Source organism: Hemitrygon akajei, chromosome 28, assembly GCF_048418815.1.
Source record: "Hemitrygon akajei chromosome 28, sHemAka1.3, whole genome shotgun sequence".
NCBI lineage: Eukaryota > Metazoa > Chordata > Chondrichthyes > Myliobatiformes > Dasyatidae > Hemitrygon > Hemitrygon akajei.
In genome coordinates, this window is record NC_133151.1 from 8671985 (window position 1) to 8695101 (window position 23117).

The following is a 23117-nucleotide window of genomic DNA, read 5'->3' on the forward strand; positions in this document are numbered from 1 at the left end:
AGGAGGCAGGGGAGAGTTAAACGGGAGGCCACGGCAAATTGTTCATCCCCACACTCTACAACTTCGTCTGCGCCACGCCAATGGCGAGAGGCGTCAAGAGAAGGAACAATGGCCCACACGGTTACACCAGGCACAACACAAGGTGAATGAAGTCCACGAGACTCCATTCCCAGTCTCTTGTGGAAGACAAAGGTCCTTCTTTTCACCATAATTCATGAACAATGGCTAGATCCCACAGAGACCAACGACGGAGGGAACGGATGACTCAGTGCTTTGGTCACCGTGGTTCGCCAGGTAGACTCAGGCTCAGGGGAACTTGCTCTGCCCGTCTCCTGCTGGTTGGTCTGACATCTCGCGTGAGAGAGTGTGGCAAGTCTGCGGAAAGGGTCTCAAACCCACAGAGGGGGAGACGTGACCCCGTGAGCCTCAGCTGAGACGTGCAGTGGGGTGAGCCCCGACGGGAAGCTCGGGGACTAGTCACCCCACAATAGTGATGGCCCCACGAGAAGGACGCGCTGGCGGGGGGGCCGACCCGCCTCCGTTTACGCGCCTGCCGGGGCTCCTCCTCCCACCCCCACCCCCACCTACTCACAATTTGCCCAGCTTGTGGCGGCTGCTGACGGCGCTGGCGTCCGAGGTGAGGGCGCTGAGGATGACGGCCGGGTAGATGAAGTACTTCTCTGTGCACTGGAGCCAGGCGTACACTTTCTCGAACCACATCAGCTGTGCCGCGTCTGTGAGGTGGTGGGTTAGGAGTGTGATTTGGGAGTGGGGAGGGGGGGATTAATGCAAGCACAGTAAGGTCATTCACATATGCACGGTACAGTCGGGTCACGTTTACCCGCAATTTGAACGTGTCTCAAGAACCCCCCCCCCCCCCCCAGGCTGTCGCCAGGGTGTCCCGAGTATTTCTACAGCACCGTTAACGTAGTAGACAGGAGCCCTGCAAGGGAAGGGAACATTGGACACGTAGGATGGATGACAACAAGGGGACGGCGAGTTGGAGCAGCCCGGGAGGGGGAAGTCCAGATCACGGAGACGGCCGCCACCGGCGGAGCAACGGGAAGCGGGGATTCCCCACGAGGCCGGGATCGGAGGAGCGCGGAGCTCTCGAGGGCGCAGCTGTCGTGGGGATTGGGCGGGAGGTGCAGAAACAAGGGGGCAAGTGGTAAGAGCATCTCAGCGGAGAGGCTGCTCCTGGGCGAAACGGGAATGGGACAGGGTCTCAGGCAAGTACAGAAGGTCTGGGCTCCGTAGCAGAGGACGGAAGTGCTGGACCGGGACAGGGATCAGAGTAACAATCCTAGGAATGAGTTAATGTACCAGGAGCATTTGATGTCTGGGGGGAGGGAGGGGGAGGTTCTTATTGAAACCTACTAGATACCGAAAGCTCTGGGTAGAGCGGACGTGGATGTTTCTGTTAGCAAGACTGTCTGGGTCTGAGCAGACAGCCTCAGAATAAAGGGATGCTTCTCTAAAGCTGAGTTGCAGAGGGATTTCTTCACAGGCCGGAGAATCTGAGGCTGCAGGCTAAGGGTGAAAGGTGAAATACTGAAGGGGAACCTGAGGGAAGAACTTCTTCAGAGGGTGGTGCGAGCCTGTCAGCAGAAGTGGTGGATGTGGGTTTGGCTGCAACAATTAAGAGAAGTTTGGATAAGTAGGTGGATGGGAGGGCCATGGTCCAGGGGCAGGTCAATGGGGCTGAGCAGAATAACATGGGCTTGAGGGGCCGAATGGCCCACTTCTGCGCTGCGGCACCCTGCGGTTCTCGTGAGGCAGAGAGAAAAAAAAAGGTTAAAAGCTAGGATTGAAGGGAAGGGTAGCACGATGGGCTGAATGGCCAAATTTTGCACCTGGAATCTCACCGTCAGTGGTCTAAGAGCTCTCACCTCTCTGCCGGGTCAGAATTTTATGGACACCGGGGAAGGAAAGCGAAGTGACCTCGGGCGCTATGGATGGGCAGACGGGGAGCTACCTCGCTGTTGAAAAGTTGCTGCAAATCAGCCAGAAGGAGAAACACGGGGAGGGTGGCCCGCAGCCTCCTCGGGTAACTGTACCTCACCCCCACCCCCACCCTCGGCTCACTGAAGGGGGAAGTTTCAACTCTGTTCCCAGCCAGGGATGGCTGGCTGCCGCAGCCACAGACAGGAACGGAGTGGGGGGGGGGGGGGGGAGAACCGGCAACAGGAACAGTGCAGAAATCGCACGCTTACTTAAACTTCCCCCTTTCCAAACTGGGAACTACACAGCTGCTAAACACTCAAGTTTTTACTTAGCAGAACAATAAGTTAGGTTAAAAAAAAATTAGCAGGGCTGACCTGGCAGTCCTAAGATGGGGACTTGGGGGGGGGGGGGGGGAACTCCATTCACCATGGAGTGATTAATTGGGAAACCTCGGACGTACAGAGGCTAAACCAGTAGGGGTAACTTCACTCGCCCCCATCACTAAACTGTTCCCCCGACCTATGGACTCCCTTTCAAGGACCCTTCGTCTCTTTTCTCGATATCTATTGCTTATTGTTAACGTTGTTTCTTTTTTCTTTTGTTTTTGCACGTTGAGTTGTTTGTCCCTCCGGTCTTTCGTCACTTCTATCATGGTTCTTGGATTTACTGAGAATGCTCGCAAGAAAACAAACAAGACCGTACAATATAGGGGCAGAATTAGGCCATTCGGCCCATCGAGTCTGCTCTGTCATTTCATCATGGCTGATCCGTTTCCCCTCTCAACCCCAATCTCCTGCCTTCTCCCCGAATCCCTTCCCTGCCCTGACTAATTGAGAACCTATTAACCTCCGCCTTAAGTAGACAGGGTTGTACAATAACTTTAATAATAAATTTGCTTTGAACTTTTGAAACCCATGCATCATGTCCCCGTGCACTCAAGAGATATCATACACTTGACTCATTGTCATGTGTCCTGTCGTATGACAAGGGTGATCATGGTCTTATGATCGTCCTTGGCAAATGTTTCTTCAGAAGCGGTTCGACATTGCCTTCTTCTGGGCAGTGTCTTTACGATACAGGTGACACCAGCCATTATCCACTCGACCATAAGATAGAGGAGCAGAATTAGGCCATTTGGCCCATCGAGTCTGCTCCGCCATTTCATCATGGCTGATCCACTTGGCCCCAATCTCCTGCCTTCTCCCCGTATCCCTTCATGCCCTGACCAATCTAGAATCTAAATTATCGATACTCTTCAGAGAATGTCTGCCTGGCGTCAGTGGTCACATAACCAGGATTGTGATCTGCACCGGCTGCTCATACGACCATCCACCGCCTACTCCCGTGGCTTCACGTCACCCTGATCGAGGCACAGAGCAGAGGTTACACCTTGCCCAAGAGTGACCTGCGTTATAGCGGAGGGAAGGAGTGACTTTCACCTACTTTGGTAGAGACATATCTCTGCCCTGCCACCCAAATCCACTCTCGACCATCTCTGATCACCTCCCCCACCAACACGCACTGACGTAATTAGGTTTATTTTTATCATGGAGAATTTATGCCAAGTTTATGTTTGTACTTCACAGTGACGTTGGGGCTAAAAGCTAATTTCCATGGCATGTTATAGCCTGGGTAGAGATTAAAGATTGGCTTTATCTGTCACTTACGGTGAAATGCGTCACTTGCATCAAATCAAATCAGCGAGAGCGTGCTGGGGGCAGCCCGCAACTCACTAGCCCCAACCGGTACGCCTTTGGACTGTGGGAGGAAACCGGAGCGCCCGGAGGACACCCCACAGGGGAGCTCGTGCAAACTCCTCACAGGCAGCGGCAGGAATCAAGCCCTGATCTTGAGGTGACGCGGTAGTGTAGCGGTCGGCACTGCGTTTTATAGTTCCAGCGACCAGGGCGCAATTCCTACCACTGCCAGTAAGGGGTTTGTACGTTCTCCCCGGGACCGCGTGGGTTCCCCCCCCACAGTCCAAAGAGCTACCGGTTGGTAGGTTAATTAGTCATGCTAAATTGTGCTGTGATTAGGCCAGGAATAAATTGCCTGGTTCGGAAATTGCACCGCCTCGGATCACAAGACCCTGCGGCGGATAGTGAGGTCAGCTGAGAAGATCGTCGGGGTCTCTCTTCCCGCCATCACGGACACTTACACTACACACTGCATCCACAAAGGAAACAGCATTATGAAGGACCCCACGCACCCCTCATACAAACTCTCCTCCCTCCTGCCGTCTGGGAAAAGGCACCAAAGCATTCGGGCTCTCACGACCAAACTATGTAACAGTTTCTTCCTCCAAGCTATCAGACTCCTCAATACCCAGAGCCTGGACTGACACCTTACTGCCCTATTGTCTTGTTTATTATTTATTGTAATGCCTGAACTGTTTTTGTGCACTTTCTGCAGTCCTGGGTAGGTCTGTAGTCTAGTGTAGTTTTTTTCTGTGTTGTTTTTTTACGTAGTTCAGTCTAGTTTTGGTACTGTGTCATGGTCCTGAAAAAACGTTGTCTCGTTTTTACTGTGTACTGTACCAGCAGTTATGGTCGAAATGACAATAAAAAGTGCCTTGACTTGACTTGAAATTGGGGGATGGCTAGGTGGCATGGCTCGAAGAGACAATTCCACACTGTATCGTTATAGATAAATAATCTTGCGTTCCGGCACTGTAAAATGATTATGCTAACAGCTATGCTACTGGGCACCTCGGGTGTGAATGCCTATGAAAACAAAACTAAATCTGGGAGGTTTAACAGGACGAATCTTGCTCGGCTGGAGAAGATGGGGTTTGTCACCTCAACCGCAGGGGAGGTTAAACGGCGACTTGATTGAGAAATTTAAGGGAAGTTCTGGTGAAGTAATCCCCAAAGGCTGAAGGTCCCCAAAGGTGACCGAAGGTTTATGGTGAGTTATAAAAACTTGAAAGGGGCTAAAGGACCCCAAATCACTGACACAGTAACAGGCCCTTCTGCCCATCGAGTCCCTGCCGACTCATTTTTACTGGTTCTGACCTACAGTCCCACATTCCCATCAGCTCCCCCCGCCCCCGTCCGCTTCCGCTTCACCCGCACACTGACCCACCAACATCTGTGGCTTGTGGGAGCAAACTGGCACTTGGAGTGGTCACAGAGAGAGAACGTGCAGAACTCCACACAGACCGCCCAAGGGTCTCCAGGGCATCCCGGTTCTCGATTAGACCAGCAGCAATTAACGCTCAGAGTCAAACCAACGTCCTGTTCTCCAGACCACCAAGAATTGTCAGAAGAGGAGCGTTTGATGGCCCTGGGCCTGTGTTCATTGGGATTCAGAAGAATGAGGGGTGACCTCGTTGAAAGGTATTGATAGAGCGGATGTGGAGAGGATGCTATGGTGGGGCAGTCTGACACAGCCTCAGGATAGAGGGCATCCTTTTAGAATGGAGATGAGGAGGAATTTAGCCAGGGAGTGGTGAATCTGTGGAATTCTTTGCCACAGGCAACTGCGAGGGCCAAGACTTTATGTATGTTTAAGGCAGAGGTTGATAGGTTCTTGATTGGTCAGGGAATGAGGGGATACGGGGCGAAGGCAGGAGACTGGGGCTGAGGGGGAGAAATTGGATCAGCCATGGTGAAATGGTGGAGCAGACTCAATGGGTCAAATGGCTCAATTCTGCTGCTCTATCTTGTGGTCTAATTAGCATTCAGAATCAAAGCAATGACCTGTTCTCCAGACCAGCATCATGAAGAAATAACGCTCCCTCCATGACAGACACTCGGCCTACCGCATTAAACCCCTGGCACCCTTCACACCAAGACCCACACTCACGTTCTCCTCATTATGGCCGAAAGAGATAGAGACCCCCACAGATACACACCTTCATCGCCATGCCCAGACACACCCCATCCACACGAGGGTGCAGCCCCTCCCACAGACCTAACACCTCCCACCCCCCCCACCACCACACACAGCCACGCAAAGGAGACTGCAGATGCATGCCATCTGGATCAGCAGCACAAATCGCTGGAGGAACTCAGCGGGTCAGGCAGCATCAGTGGAGGGAGACAAACCTCCCTAGACGCTGCCTGAGATTTCGGGCCGAGATCCTTCATCAGGACGGGGAAGGGAGGGAGCAGGAGCCAGAATGAAAAGGTGGGAGGCAGGCGATAGCTCAAACCAGGAGAGGAGGGGGGACATCTGGGAGGTCTATGAAAATCTGGGCGGTGACGGGGAGGAAGGGAAAACGGCTGAAGGAGAAATCTGATCGGAAGGAGGAATGAGGAATGAGGGACGGAGATGGGGAGCGAGAGGAGGAAGCTGATGGGCGGGGAGGGGAGGAAGAAGGCCACATCGATAAGTCAGATTTGGCTCCTTCAGTCAGCGTCTGGCCTCAACGTGACCGCGGACAGACACGTCAGTGTGAGAATGGGAAGCGGGAGTGGAACTGAAAATCGATGGCCACCGGGCGATCCCAGCTGTTTCGGCAGGCGGACTGAGCAAAGGTATTCGACAAAGCGACCGATTCCCCCCCCACTCCCCCACCCCCAAGCTATGTCCGGTCTCACCACACCAGTGGATAATATTCACACACATGCTCAGACTGACAAAAAAAGTCATAAACATCCCTTTACTAATAGACACAGTGTCAGAAACACCTCTTATACACACACACACACACACACACACACACACACACACACACACAGACTCTCTCTCTCTCTCTCTCCCCCCCCCCCCCCAAATAGACACAAGATAGACGCCCCTCATACAAACTCTTCTCCCTCCTGCCGTCTGGGAAAAGGCACCGAAGCATTCGGGCTCTCACGACCAGACTATGTAACAGTTTCTTCCCCCAAGCTATCAGACTCCTCAATACCCAGAGCCTGGACTGACACCTTACTGCCCTATTGTCCTGTTTATTATTTATTGTTATGCCTGCACTGTTTTGTGCTCTTTATGCAGTCCTGTGTAGGTCTGTCGTCTAGTTTTTATTCTGTGTTGTTTTTTATGTAGTTCAGTCTAGTTTTTGTACTGTGTCGTGTAACACCATGGTCCTGAAAAACGTTGTCTCATTTTTACTGTGTACTGTACCAGCAGTTATGGTCGAAATGACAATAAAAGTGACTTGACTTGAAATACGGTGTCAGAAACATCTCTTGTCCAGGCACACACACACACACAAAACTCCCAAACAGACACACAAACACACAGACACACACAATGTCAGACATTTCCCTTATCCAGACACATACCCAACTTCCAAAACACAGACAGACATACTTTACACACACTCTCTCTCCAAGAGACACCCCGCCCACGTTACCAAGAATGTCTCGGAGTGGACCCCCCTCCCCAACCCGGCCGGAGTGGACCCCCACTCACCTCGGACCTCGAACTGGCTGTACTCGCGGGACTTGAGGACCGGGTGCGAGAGGCAGCACCAGGGTAGCTGCTTGCGGAGCTGCGGCAGGAGGTAGTGCGTCAGGAAGCCGACCAGGCCGGCCAGGGCGTACAGCACGTAACTCAGCACCGGCTGCACCGAGGGAGCAATGGGGAGGGAGAGAGAGAAAGAGAGAGAGAGAGAGAGAGAGAGGGAGGGAGAGAGAGAGAGAGAGAGAGCGTGAGGCGGGCGGGAAGGGAGGGTAGACCGACCAACCGCCCGAGCGCAGGAGAACTGTGACCCAACACGGAGCAGGCACCAATCCCAGAGTGGGCCACAGATTCCCACGGGCCCATCCTGCTCTCAGAGCTCCTACAGCTTATTACTGTCACATGTACTAAGTTACAGTGAAGAGCTCGTCTTGTGTACTGTTCACACCAATCGCCACACAATGCGTCGAGGTAAAACACTAAGGAAGTACAGAATAAAATGCAAAAGTTATGGGGAAAGAGCAATGCAGGCAGACTCCAAGTCACAAGGTTGACTACGAGGCCAAGAATCCACCTCACCGTACTAGAGAACCTGATAACAGTTTAATATCAGAGCTTGTATACAGAATACAACCTGAAATCCTCACTCTTCACAGACATCCGCGAAACGGAGAGGAAAACCCAAAGAATGAATGACAGTAAAATAAAAATTAGAAGCCAAAGAACCACCACCCACTCACAAGCCTTAACAGACAGACTTTATTGATCCCGAGGGAAATTGGGTTTTGTTACAGCCGCACCAACCAAGAATAGTGTAGAGATATAGCAATATAAAACCATAAATAATTAAATCATAATAAGTAAATAATGCCAAGTGGAAATTAGTCCAGGACCAGCCTGTTGGCTCAGGGTGTCTGACACTCCAAGGGAACTTTCCCCAACCGCGCCCCCCCACCAACTACCCACCGTGCAAGCCATTGCAAACACCCCCCCCCCACCCCCAGAGATCATGATCTAGAGTCCTTCAAAAACTATTTTCCACCCCGACACCTCAGACAGGCTCTCTCTGTTCTTGAGCCTGGTGCTTTTGCCCGATGGGGGGGGGGGGGGGGGAAGAGAGAAGGCCTGGGGTGGTTGGGGGTCTCTGATTGCGCAGGAAGCGCAGACAGAGTCCCAGAGGGAAGACTGGCTTCCACGCTGAGCTGGGCCGAGTCCACACTTCGCTGCTCTCGGTCGGTCGCTCAGCATCAGTAGTAAAGGGAGCGGGAGGGAGCGCCCCAAGTCTCCAGGACCGGGACCGCAACGGGAGAGCAAGTGCATCTGTTCCCCGGCAACACCTTCGGGGCTAGGGTTCAAAGGTTGCTGATCGCAGGTGAAACTCACCACCAGACGGCCAAGGGGAACAAGGGCCAAGTGTTCACTTCTCCCCGAGGCCCCACTACCACGGCACCAATGCCTTTGGGCGAAAAAATCCTACAAAAGGCAGTGGATTCGACCCAGTCCATCACGGGTAAAGCCCTCCCAACCATTGAGCACATCGACATGAAACGCTGTCATAAGAAAGCAGCATCCATCATCAGAGATCCCCACCACCCAGGCCGTGCTCTCTTCTCGCTACTGCCATCAGGAAGGAGGTACAAGAGCCTCAGGACTCGCACCACCAGGTTCAGGAACAGTTACTACCCCTCAACCATCAGGCTCCTGAACAAAAGGGGATAACTACACTCATCTATTGAGATGTTCCCACAACCAATGATCTCACTTTAAGGTCTTTTAATCTTGTTATCTCATGCTTTCGTTATTTATTGCTATTTATTTACATTTGCAGAGTTTGCTGCCTTCTGCACTCTAGTTAACATTGATTCTGTTATAGTCACTATTCAATAAATTTGCTGAGGATGTCCGCAAGAAAATGAACCTCAGGGTTGTATGTGGTGACGTGTGTGTACTTTGCCGTAATTTGAGACTGGGCTCAGCGCACTGAAAACACAATCGACTTTGCTGAAGGATTGGAAACTGGCTGGAATTAGAGGGACGATAGGTTGAGGCAACAGAATAATTTAAAAAGCACTCAGATTGGCACCTGCTGGGGTGGGGCTTAGAGGGGCTGTGGTCAAACGCAGGACACTGAGGCATGCTGGTTAGGCACTGTGGTCAGCATGGACTCGTCGGACCGAAGGGCCTGGTTTGGTCCGTAACTCTACAAGGCACTGCGGTTAGTGCTTCTGGGATAGACGTGGGGACAGTGACCCCAGACTCATTCCCCAATTCTCCCCACCGCCACCACCACGGCGAGCAGAGCAAACGGGTATCCCAGTAAGCCCGACGGAGACTTGTTCCAGAGAGCATATCCTCGCCACGTTGACAGGGTGGCTAAGGTGGCCTTCATTGATTTGAGGACTGAGTTCAAAGGCAGCGAGGTAACGTTTGCAACTCTACAAAACTCGGGCTAGACCAGAGCTTGGAGTATTGTGTTCAGTTCTGGTCGCCTCATTACAAGGATGCGGTTTGGAAAGGGTGCCGGAGGATTACTGGGATGCTGCCTGGACTAGAGAACACGTCTTATGACGATAGGTTGAGCGAGCTGGAGCTTTTCCTTTTTGGAGGATGAGAGATGACTTCTTGATAAAGGTGTACAAGATGATAAGAGGTATAGATCCAGTGGAAAGCCAGAGACTTTTCCCCAGGTGGAAACAGCCAATACGAGGGATAATTATAAGGCGATTGGAAGGAAGTCTAGAAGGGATGCTGAAAGTTTTTTTTTAATATATACACACACAAGGCAGATTCATTAGGAGCATTTAAGAAGCTCTTAGATAGGAACATGGATGATTGAAAACTCACACTCAGGGACATAGTCTCAAGATTTGGGGGAAAAGATTTAGGATGGAGATGAGAAGAAACTGCTTCCCCCCCCCCCCCCCCCCCCAGAGGGTGGTAAGTCTGTTGAATTATCTGCCCAATGTAGCAGTGGAGGCTACCTCAGTAAATATATTTAACACAAGATTAGATAGGTATTTGCATAGTAGGGGAATTAAGGGTCATGGGGAAAAGGCAGGTAGGTGGAGATGAGTCCATGGCCAGATCAGCCACGATCTTATTGAATGGTGGGGCAGGCTCAACAGGCAAGATGGCCGACTCCTGCTCCTGTTTCTCATGAAAAATGGAGGGCTACGTAGGAGGGAAGGGTAGATTGACCTTAGAATCATCCGAGGAGCAGAGTGAAGTGACGATGGCACTTAATGGCAACTCCTTCCTTTGCATCTTCGGAATCAGCTCTATTTCTATCTTTGATATCTCTGTCTTTCCTTTTCGAGGTTCTTTTGAAGACCCTGCCCTGGAGTACATGCTGACTTTGGTTCTTTGTGGGAATGGGACCCGCTCTCAGGCCCTCACGGCCGGACGCTTTTCGATATCCCGAGGACGCGGCCTGGAAGACCAGCACGCCTTCCGGGTGCCGGATTTTCGTGCCTCTGGAGACCGGTGCCCCTGACTGAAGCGTCGCGGAGAACCCTGGTCAGGCCCCACTTGGAGTACCGTGCTCAGTTCTGGTCGCCTCACTACAGGAAGGACGTGGAAACCATAGAAAGGGTGCAGAGGAGATTTACAAGGATGTTGCCTGGATTGGGGAGCATGCCTTATGAGAATAGGTTGAGTGAACTCGGCCTTTTCTCCTTGGAGTGACGGAGGACGAGAGGTGACCTGATGGAGGTGTACAAGATGATGAGGGGCATTGATCGTGTGGATAGTCAGAGGCTTTTTCCCAGGGTTGAAATGGCTAGCACGAGAGGGCACAGTTTTAAGGTGCTTGGAAGTAGGTACAGAGGAGATGTCAGGGGTAAGTTTTTTACTCAGAGAGTGGTGAGTGCGTGGAATGGGCTGCCGGCGACGGTGGTGGAGGCGGATACGATAGGGTCTTTTAAAAGATTCCTGGACAGGTACATGGAGCTTAGAAAAATAGAGGCTATGGGTAACCCTGGGTAATTTCTAAGGTAGGGACATGTTCAGCACAGCTTTGTGGGCTGAAGGGCCTGTATTGGGCTGTAGGGTTTCTATGTTTCTAACACGGAACATCGGGAGCTGCCGTGGAATGTGTGTCCAGAGACGCGAGCCCTGGGGCCGATTCGCCGGGCGCAGAGCTCGGAAAAAGCAATGCAGCAGACTTCTAACATCATAAATCAGCCAGTTGTTTGTTTATGTCTCCCCACTCGCTGTGAAACGGGGACACCTCTTTCTCCCTTGTTAAGGAGGGAGAGAGCCTGTGGTATGTCGAATACTGGGTGAACGAGTAGCTTTTGGCGTACTGCAGTCTGTGTCTTTACTGATGCTTCGCTGCATGCTCGAGTGCTCGGTGGAGGGTGCCGATGCTTTTTTGCTGGTGGGGGTGGAGGAGGGTTGTTGCTTTGCTGCTGTTCGTGCCTGGGAGGGGGGAGATGGGGGGGGGGGTTGGGGTTCTAACGTTTAACTGTCATTCATTCTCTGTTTTCGTGGATGTTTGCAAAGAGAAAGAATTTCAGGATATCTATTGCATACAGCTCTCTGACATTAAATGAAATCTACTGAATAGGTTAAAAAGCCAGCACAACATTACGGCAGAGGGGTGCATCCTGTTCTGTTCTCCATGCATTGTTCTACATCTCTATAAACCACTGCTTTACACTGAGTGACCCTGGGCTCGTCCCACACACCCTCACCCCAATTGTCACCAGCACCAGGGTTCTATCCAGCCACAGAGAGCATCCCTGACCGGTCTGGGCTTCACCTCAGCTCTAGGGACACCAGGGCTGGGCTATCGGGCCTCTCAGGCCTACCCCTGCTCCCCTCGTGGCTGATCTGCCAGTCCCACTGCTCAATCCCCCAGTCTGGGTTGGAGAACTCCTCCCTCTGCAGGAGGGAATCCCGACGCAGCTCTGCATTAAACGACCGCCTCCCCCTCTGGCGACCGGAGACCGCACAGGGTTACTTCCCACCCAACCCCGCTCCACGTCCTGAGCTCAGGCTTATAACAGCAGTCGGGGAGGGTTGGGACTGTCCCCCGAAACTTCTGGCCGGATCCTGGCAGGGTAAAACGTGATGGTCGGGTGGTAAACTGGCACTTCCCAGTTCGTGGCTGGCCTGAACATATGAGGAACTTCTGATGGCTCCAGAGTTTAGAAGAATGGGGGGGGAGGGGGTAGAATATCATTGAAACCTACCAAATATTGAAAAGCCTAGACAGAGTAGACGTGGACAGGATGTTTCCTATATTCGGGGAGTCTAGAACCAGAGGGCACAACCTCAGAATAGAGGGACGTCCTTTCAGAACAGAGATGAGGAGGGACTTCATTAGCCAGAGGGTGGTGAATCTGTGGAGGCCAAGTCACTGGGTGCATTTAAAGCGGAGGCTGACAGGTTCTTGGTTGTAAGGGTGTCAAAGGTTATGGGGAGACAGCAGGAAGATGGGATGAACAGGGAAAATCAGTCACGACTGAACGGTGGAGTAGGCGCAATGGCCAAAGTAGCCTACGTGTTAGGGGCCTAGCGGGAGCGAGGCGCCAGTTCAGTAGGCTGCGAGCAGACAATGGCTCCATCCAGTGGTGGAGAAGCAATACTGCAGCCTGGCCAGCCATCTCTTCTAATGCCGGATCGTCAACGCAGAACGTTCGGTTTCCCTGTCTGTGGATAGAGCCCGGTTTTTTCCCCAATTTTTGTTTACTGTTAACTTGACTCCTGCTAATTTCTATACATGCACGGTGGATTGGAGTCTGACCGAAAGAGGGTCCGAGGGTTGTGGGACACAGCCGGCTCTATCAGAGGCATAACTCTACCCAGTGAGGGAATCTTTCAGTGGCGGTGCCTCAGAAAGGCAGCATCCATCAATAAGGACCCTCACAAATCAGGACATTACCACCCTCTTCCTATTACCACCATCAGAGAGGAGGTACGAGAGACTGAAGACACATACTCATCATCTGAGGAACAGCATCTTCAGATTTGCAAACGGTCCAGGAACCCAGGAACACTACCTCATTAATCCCCTTTTGCAATATTTATCTATTGTAAACCATAGCAATTTTTATGTCCTGTACTACTCCCATAAAATGACACATTTCACCATCAATGTCAGTGGTAACAACTGACTTTAACATCACAGTTTGCATGTTGATTCCCATCTATCATTGTATAACACTGCGATACCGGTGGGGACGGGACCATCGCTGTGTCACACCGGGGTACGGTACCGGTGGGGAGGGGTCCGTCACTGTGTGACACCGGGGTACGGTACCGGTGGGGACGGGTCCGTCTCTGTGTGACACCGGGGTACGGTACCGGCGGGGACGGGTCTGTCACTGTATAACACCGGGGTACGGTACCGGTGGGAACGGGTCCGTCACTGTGACACCGGGATACGGTACCGGTGGGGACGGGTCTGTCACTGTGTAACACCGGGGTACGGTACCGGTGGGGACGGGTCCATCACTGTGTGACACCGGGGTACGATACCGGTGGGGATGGGTCCGTCACTGTGTGACACCGGGGTACGGGTACCGGTGGGAACGGGTCCGTCACTGTGTGACACCGGGGTACAGTACCGGTGGTGACGGCTCTGTCACTGTGTGACACCGGGATACTGTACCGGTGGGGACGGGTCCGTCGCTGTGTGACACCCGGGGTACGGTACCGATGGGGACGGGTCTGTCGCTGTGTGACACCGGGGTACGGTAGCGGTGGGGACGGGTCCGTCGCTGTGTGACACCGGTGGTACAGTACCGGTGGGGACGGGACCGTCGCTGTGTGACACCGGGGTACGGTACCGGTGGTGACAGCTCTGTCACTGTGTGACACCGGGGGTACTGTACCGGTGGGGATGGGTCCGTCACTGTGTGACACCGGGGTACAGTACCGGTGGGGGACGGGTCCGTCACTGTGTGACACCGGGGTACGGTACCGGTGGGGACGGGTCTGTCACTGTGTGACACCGGGGTACGGTACCGGTGGGGACGGGTCCGTCACTGTGTGACACCGGGGTATGGGTCTGTCACTGTGTGACACCGGGGTACGGGTCTGTCACTGTGTGACACCGGGGTACGGTATCGGTGGGGACGGGTCCATCACTGTGTGACACCGGGGTACGGTACCGGTGGGGACTGGTCCATCACTGTGTGACACCGGGGTACGGTACCGATGGTGACAGCCTCTGTCACTGTGTGACACCGGGGTACGGTACCGGTGGGGACGGGTCTGTCACTGTGTGACACTGGGGTACGGTACCGGTGGGGACGGGTCCGTCACTGTGTGACACCGGGGTACGGTACCGATGGGGACGGGTCTGTCGCTGTGTGAAACCGGGGTACGGTACCGGTGGGGGACGGGTCCATCACTGTGTGACACCGGGGTACGGTACCGATGGGGACGGGTCTGTCGCTGTGTGAAACCGGGGTACGGTACCGGTGGGGACGGGTCCATCACTGTGTGACACCGGGGTACGATACCGGTGGGGGATGGGTCCGTCACTGTGTGACACCCGGGGTACGGTACCGGTGGGAACAGGTCCGTCACTGTGTGACACCGGGGTACAGTACCGGTGGTGACGGCTCTGTCACTGTGTGACACCGGGATACTGTACCGGTGGGGACGGGTCCGTCGCTGTGTGACACCGGGGTACTGGTACCGATGGGGACGGGTCTGTCGCTGTGTGACACCGGGGTACGGTACCGGTGGGGACGGGTCCGTCACTGTGTGACACCGGGGTATGGGTCTGTCACTGTGTGACACCGGGGTACGGGTCTGTCACTGTGTGACACCGGGGTACGGTATCGGTGGGGACGGGTCCATCACTGTGTGACACCGGGGTACGGTACCGGTGGGGACTGGTCCATCACTGTGTGACACCGGGGTACGGTACCGATGGTGACAGCTCTGTCACTGTGTGACACCGGGGTACGGTACCGGTGGGGACGGGTCTGTCACTGTGTGACACTGGGGTACGGTACCGGTGGGGACGGGTCCGTCACTGTGTGACACCGGGGTACGGTACCGATGGGGACGGGTCTGTCGCTGTGTGAAACCGGGGTACGGTACCGGTGGGGACGGGTCCATCACTGTGTGACACCGGGGTACGGTACCGATGGGGACGGGTCTGTCGCTGTGTGAAACCGGGGGTACGGTACCGGTGGGGACGGGTCCATCACTGTGTGACACCGGGGGTACGATACCGGTGGGGATGGGTCCGTCACTGTGTGACACCGGGGTACGGTACCGGTGGGAACAGGTCCGTCACTGTGTGACACCGGGGTACAGTACCGGTGGTGACGGCTCTGTCACTGTGTGACACCGGGATACTGTACCGGTGGGGACGGGGTCCGTCGCTGTGTGACACCGGGGTACGGTACCGATGGGGACGGGTCTGTCGCTGTGTGACACCGGGGTACGGTACCGGTGGGGACGGGTCCGTCGCTGTGTGACAACGGGGTACAGTACCGGTGGGGACGGGACCGTCGCTGTGTGACACCAGGGTACGGTACCGGTGGTGACGGGTCTGTCACTGTGTGACACCGGGGTACGGTACCGATGGGGACGGGTCCGTCGCTGTATAACACCGGGGTACGGTACCGGTGGGGACGGGTCCGTCACTGTGTGACACCGGGGTACGGTACCGGTGGTGACAGCTCTGTCACTGTGTGACACCGGGGTACTGTACCGGTGGGGATGGGTCCGTCACTGTGTGACACCGGGGTACAGTACCGGTGGGGACGGGTCCGTCACTGTGTGACACCGGGGTACGGTACCGGTGGGGACGGGTCTGTCACTGTGTGACACCGGGGTACGGTACCGGTGGGGACGGGTCCGTCACTGTGTGACACCGGGGTATGGGTCTGTCACTGTGTGACACCGGGGGTACGGGTCTGTCACTGTGTGACACCGGGGTACGGTATCGGTGGGGACGGGTCCATCACTGTGTGACACCGGGGTACGGTACCGGTGGGGACTGGTCCATCACTGTGTGACACCGGGGTACGGTACCGATGGTGACAGCTCTGTCACTGTGTGACACCGGGGTACGGTACCGGTGGGGACGGGTCTGTCACTGTGTGACACTGGGGTACGGTACCGGTGGGGACGGGTCCGTCACTGTGTGACACCGGGGTACGGTACCGATGGGGACGGGTCTGTCGCTGTGTGAAACCGGGGTACGGTACCGGTGGGGACGGGTCCATCGCTGTGTGACACCGGGGTACGGTACCGATGGGGACGGGTCTGTCGCTGTGTGAAACCGGGGTACGGTACCGGTGGGGACGGGTCTGTCGCTGTGTGAAACCGGTGGGGACGGGTCTGTCGCTGTGTGACACCGGGGTACGGTACCGGTGGGGACGGGTCCGTCGCTGTGTGACACCGGGGTACGGTACCGGTGGGGACGGGTCCATCGCTGTGTGACACCGGGGTACGGTACCGGTGGGGACGGGTCCATCACTGTGTGACACCGGGGTACGGGTCTGTCACTGTGTGACACCGGGGTACGGTACCGGTGGGGACGGGTCTGTCACTGTACAACACCGGGGTACGGTACTGGTGGGGTCGGGTCTGTCACTGTGTAACACCAGGGTACGGTACCGCAGGGGACGGGTCCATCACCGTGTAACACCGGGGTACGGTACCAGTGGGAATGGGTCTGTCTCTGTGTAACACCGGGGTACGGTACCGGTGGGGACGGGTCCGTCACTGTGTGACACCGGGGTACGGTACCGGTGGGGATGGGTCCGTCACTGTGTAACACCGGGGTACGGTACCGGTGGGGACAGCTCTGTCACTGTGTAACACCGGGGTACGGTACCGGTGGGAATGGGTCTGTCACTGTGTAACACCGGGGTACGGTACCAGTGGGAATGGGTCTGTCTCTGTGTAACACCGGGGTATGGTACCGGTGGGGACGGGTCCGTCACTGTGTGACACCGGGGTACGGTACCGGTGGGGACGGGTCTGTCACTGTGTGACACCGGGGTACGGTACCGGTGGGGACGGGTCTGTCACTGTGTGACACCGGGGTACGGTATCGGTGGGGACGGGTCTGTCACTGTGTAACACCGGGGTACGGTATTGGTGGGGACGGGTCCGTCACTGTGTGACACCAGGATATGGGTCTGTCACTGTTTAACACCGGGGTACGGTACTGGAGGGGACGGGTCCGTCACTGTGTAACACCGGGGTACGGTACCGGTGGGAACAGGTCCGTCACTGTGTGACACCGGGGTACGGTACCGGTGGGGACGGGTCCGTCACTGTGTGACACCGGGGTACGGTACCGGTGGGGACGGGTCTGTCACTGTGTGACACCGGGGTACGGTACCGGTGGGGACGGGTCTATCACTGTTTAACACTGGCACACAGAACTTCGCTCTCTCTCTGCACAGTAAGCAACATTTCCAAACTCTTACCTGAAGTGCAATAAACACAGTGCTCGCGCTGATAGCGAAGGTAATGATGGCAATCACCGGGCACATGACCAGGTCCGAGTGGAGCATCTCCCGCTGGACACGAGGAAGGAAAGGGGATAACCAATTACAGAGAGCTGGGCACATGGTATACGCTGCTGTTCCAAATGGGCACTACTCGGATTGAGCAGGAGAAAGACAGAGATCAGAGTCTGGATTGGGTGGGGCAGGAGGACGGGAGGGTCCCAAACCGTCCTTCCAGGTGAGGCAACACTTCACCTGTGAATCTGCTGGGGTCTGGTGCTGCCCAAGCGGCCTCCTCTGCATTGGTGAGACCCGTCCTAAATTGGGGGACCGCTTTGTCGAGACCCTCCGCATCGTCCGCCTGAAGAGGAACTTCCTGGTGGCCAAACCTTTCAATTCCAATTCCCATTCCGAAGTTGATCCAAGGCTTCCTCGTGCCGTGATGAGGGCAACCTCAACACCTTGTATTCTGTTTGGCAGCCTCCAACTGATTGTATATCTATATTGATTTCTTTCTTCCTCCCTCCCCTCCTTCTATCCTCGAGGTGGCCTCCTCCCTCTTCTCTCCCGCCCATCAACTCTCCCTGGGTCACTCCTTCCCTTTCTCCTATGGTCCACTCTCCTCCCCCATCAGATTCCTTCCTCTCCAGCCCTTTACTTTTCCTACCCACTTGGCTTCACCTTCTAGCTATCCTTCCCCGCCCTCCCACCTTTTTATACTCGGGTCATCCCCCTTCCTTTCCAGTCCTGAAGAAGGGTCTCGGCCTGAAAAGGTCAATTGTTTATACATATCCATAGACGCTGCCTGACCTGCTGAGTTTCTCCAGCGTTCTGTGTGTGTGTGTTGCTTAGTTGCCGTTAGTTCTGCTGAGAACCGCGGGCATCCTGCGTCGGTGCCAGAATGTGTGACATTTGCGGGATGCCCCCAGCACAGTCCGCTAGCCGTTAACGCAAATCACTGCGTTTTTCGACGCGAGAGTGGTACAGTCCATCGCGGGCAAAGCCCTACCCACCATCGAGCACATCTACGCTCGGCATCATCTGCAGGGAAGCAGCGTCCCTCATCAGAGATCCCCACCACCCAGGTCACGCTCTCTTCTCACTGCTGCCATCAGGAGCCTCAGGAGTCACACCATCAGGTTCAGGAACAGTTATTACCCCTCAACCGCCAGGCTCTTGAACAAAAGGAGATAAGTGCACTGAACTGTTCCCACAACCTATAGACTCACTTTCGAGGACTCTTCATCTCATGTTCTCGATATTTATTACTTATTTATTTATTATCATTTTTTCCTGTACTTGCACAGTTTGTGTCAAATGCTGCAGTTGGTGCAGTGTTATGGCGATTATTCTATAGATTTATTGATTATGCCCACTGGAAAACGAATCTCAGGGTTGTACGTGGTGACAAACGTACTTTGATGATAAATTTACTTTGGACTGTGGTACAGAAATGAACCTGAGCAGACTGATGGCCCAGGTAAGCAGGAGACACTGCCGTGTTCGGCGTGGGGTTACGGGGAAGGGGTGAGAAACTGTGGACTAGAAAGCACAGAGAGGGTGGTCGGTGGGTAAACGTGACACAATTGGATAAACTACCCAATAATCCCCAGCCACCCGACAGCAATTCAATCGCCCTCTCTAATCTGCGGCCCCGACAACCCCCCTCTCAAGTAATATGGGGCACCGGAAATGGATTCGATTGAGCCTTTCAAAATGGAACAGGATACAGGAGCGGCTCGATGGGCCCAATGGCCTTCTATGGAGCTGGGTGGGGGGGGGGGGGGAGTGGTGGGGATGGCAGCACGGTCACACAACAGCTAGCTCTCTGCTTTACAGCGATCACGGATCGGGGCTCAGTTCCCACCGCTGCCTGTAAGGCGTTCTCCCCTCGACCCTGTGGGATTCCTCCCACAGTCCGTAAGACGTATGGGTTAGGGTCAGTGAGTTGCGTGCATGGTGCACCGGCGCCGGAATCCTAGCGGAACTGGCGGGCTGCCCCCAGCGCAATCCGTGCCGGTTTGATTTGACGCAGACGGTGCATTTCATTGTGTGTTTCGACCTACGTGTGACAAATAAAGCTAATCTTGATTCACCCTGGCAACCAGCTCTCCAGTACATCGTCCTAATCCCAGTAAATCTACTCGTCCCAAGCACCCAGCCTCAGCCCAGAACTAATCGCTACCTCATGCCAGCCCTGCAGAGAACTGCCCAGCCTTCACTGAATGCCATACGATCTATTCGGCCCATTAATTCTGCTCCTCCTCGTAACCTTTGATGTCCTTACTTATCAACCTCCACTTCAAATATTCCTAATGACTGGGCCTCCCCAACCTTCTGTGGCAATGAATTCCACCGGTTCACCGTCCACTGGCTAAATTCCTCGTCTCTGTTCTAAGGGGACGTCCGTCTATCCCAAGACTGTCCCCTCTGGGCCGAGGCGCCCCCACTATATGAAACATCCTTCCATGTCTACTCAATCTAGACCAGTGGTTCCCAACCCTTTTCACAATAAGATCCAAAACCGTTAAATTAAGGGATGCGTGGACCCCTGGTTGGGAGCCGCTGATCGAGCTTAAGAAATTCCTCCTCATCTCTGTTCTAAAGGGATGCCCTTCTATTATGAGGCTGTTCTTTCTGGCCCTAGACCGCTCCACTCTCCACATCCACTCTACCTAGCCCTTTCAATACGTGGTAGGTTTCAATGAGTTCCCCCCCCCCCCCCCATTCTTCTAAACGCCAGTTCATTCTTCGGATCATGCTCACGAATCTCTTCTGGACCCTCTCCAATGCCAGCTCGTTTCTCCCCTCCCCCCCAGATAAGGGACTCAAAACCGCTCACGATACACACACGGTCGTGTGACGCGGGCGATCTTGGTGATCGAGATTGTTCTCGGCAAGCAAATGAGTGGCTTGCCATTGCCATCTTTTGGGCAGTGTGTGGCTTTACAAGACGAGTGACCCCACCCACCGCCCCCCCCCCCCAGTCTATCCAGAGAGTCCTGCCTGTCACGGCTCAGCACTGCCCTCACCTGGTCGGAGGTCACACCACCTGCCTGTCACTGCTCAGCACTGCCCTCACCTGGTCGGAGGTCACACCACCTGCCTGTCACGGCTCAGCACTGCCCTCACCTGGTCGGAGGTCACACCACCTGCCTGTCACGGCTCAGCACTGCCCTCACCTGGTCGGAGGTCACACCACCTGCCTGTCACGGCTCAGTACTGCCCTCACCTGGTCGGAGGTCACGCCACCTGCCTGTCACGGCTCAGCACTGCCCTCACCTGGTCGGAGGTCACGCCACCTGCCTGTCCCATGACAGCACTGCCCTCACCTGGTCGGAGGTCACACCACCTGCCAGTCAACATTTCGCCCCACCCAACTACTCAGTGCACACTTAACCATTGGCCACCTTAATTGGATTAACCCATCCAGCACAAAGCCGTTGGCCCCCTGGTGAATCACCTGGGCTGGACCCTCCAGCCCCCTGACCTATAAAGGGTGCTACAAGTCCTTGGCTCACTCTCTTTTTGCCATCCTCGAGGGACCACCCTGCTTCACTCCAGCCTGAAGACTGCAAAACAGCGCTGGAGACGTGTGGTGAGCCGTGCATTGAATAGGGTCGTGGGAGCGTTTATTGTTGTCCCTGTAGCAGAGAGCCGTGCCTGCTCGTAGTCAGGGGTGGCGGGTATCGTAGTTACTTTTCCCTTGCTTGTATGTGTACCTGTACTCTGCCCCCACACTGTTTTCCCGTGTATTGTACTGCCGACCCGACTTTCCCACGCTCGTCCATTCTAAGTGCGTTTGTGCAAATATTGTAGCCGCTTGTGTTGTTCCCAAGCTCTTCTCCCCTTGTAAATAAACTCATTATTAAAACTGTGTGTCCAGAGCCCTTGCCCTTGAGACCCAAAGAATCTGCCTCATTTCCATCACAACACCCACCCATTATCAATACTCTGCCACGGTTCAGCACTGCCCTCACCTGGTCGGAGGTCACACTGCCTGTCACAGCTCAGCACTGCCCTCACCTGGTCGGAGGTCACACCACCTGCCTGTCACGGCTCAGCACTGCCCTCACCTGGTCGGAGGTCACACCACCTGCCTGTCACGGCTCAGCACTGCCCTCACCTGGTCGGAGGTCACACCACCTGCCTGTCACAGCTCAGCACTGCCCTCACCTGGTCGGAGGTCACACCACCTGCCTGTCACAGCTCAGCACTGCCCTCACCTGGTCGGAGGTCACACCACCTGCCTGTCACGGCTCAGCATTGCCCTCACCTCTCTGCAAGAATACTCTGCAAGTCAGTGGTCGCATAACCAAGACTTGTGATCTACACCGGCTGTTCATATGACCATCCACCACCTGCTCCAATGGCTCCACATGACCCGGATCGAGGGGCCAAGCAGGTGCTACACCTTGCCTAAGGGTGACCTGCAGGTTAGCGGAGGGAAGGTGCACCTCACACCTCCTTTGGTAGGGATGCATCTCCACCCCGCCACCCGTTTTATATTGTAGTCCTCTCAGGTGAATGCTACACCACGCACACAGGCAGTTACGACACGGCCTGGGGTGGTGGGATCGGACGAGCGGCTTGAATGAGTTAGGCAAAGGTCAGGGGAGTCCCCCGGACGAATGAGCACGCAGGACAGGAGACCCGCCAAGACCGGAGCCTCCGAGGACTTACCACCGAGCTCCTGAGCTTAGCCGGGAGCGGGTCCTGGATTTCTAGCAGCGGGTCCTCAGGGTTTCGATTGTCCAGCTGAGGGAAGAACTTGGACCGGATCAGGGACCTAAATTTCAGGAGAGGCGGAGGGAGAAGCAACGGGTCAATATCCACTCGGTACGACGGTATGATGGACTGTGAAAACTGTGTGATGGTTTCTCTTGAACTTACAGTCTTATAACATCCTTGGTCTATTTTTACTCTGCCCATGGTCTGTTTTTTAATCAATTATGCTATTGTTTGCACTGTTGTAACTATGTGGTTTCGTGCAGGTCTTGTAGCTTTAGTTTTTGGTCTTGTTTTGTCTGGTGGATTTGGAGCTCCTTTCCGGAGAACGCGCTAAGACGGCAGCGCGATATTAATATGCCGCAGCCTCTCCGGACTCTGGATTTGGGGATTGCCAAACGTTATGTGGATTTTCTGGTGTAGTCTGTTTTGTCATTTGCTTTTGCGTTATCATTCTGGAGGAATGTTGTCTCATTTTTTAAACTGCATCGCACTTTAACTGTTTCTAAATGACAATAAACTGAATCTGAATGGCTCTGCCCTTCACCCCTGTCCATAGCCTCAACCGCGGTCACACAGCGTTGGCTGTCGTCTCTCCTTCGCCAGAGCTCCCGCGTGGACAACTGCGTCCAAATCAACCGGAGCTCAGCAGGCCGGGCGAAT

General features: G+C 54.6%; 1 protein-coding gene across 1 annotated transcript in view; it reads right to left on the reverse strand.

Moving 5' to 3' along the window:
- Nucleotides 1-23117, reverse strand: part of LOC140717661 (pecanex-like protein 3) — a 125049-nt gene that overhangs the window by 38856 nt on the left and 63076 nt on the right. Inside the window, 4 exon segments of the mRNA XM_073031295.1 lie at nt 593-734; nt 7306-7456; nt 17706-17798; nt 22410-22515. Coding sequence (XP_072887396.1) covers nt 593-734; nt 7306-7456; nt 17706-17798; nt 22410-22515 — 492 coding nt within the window.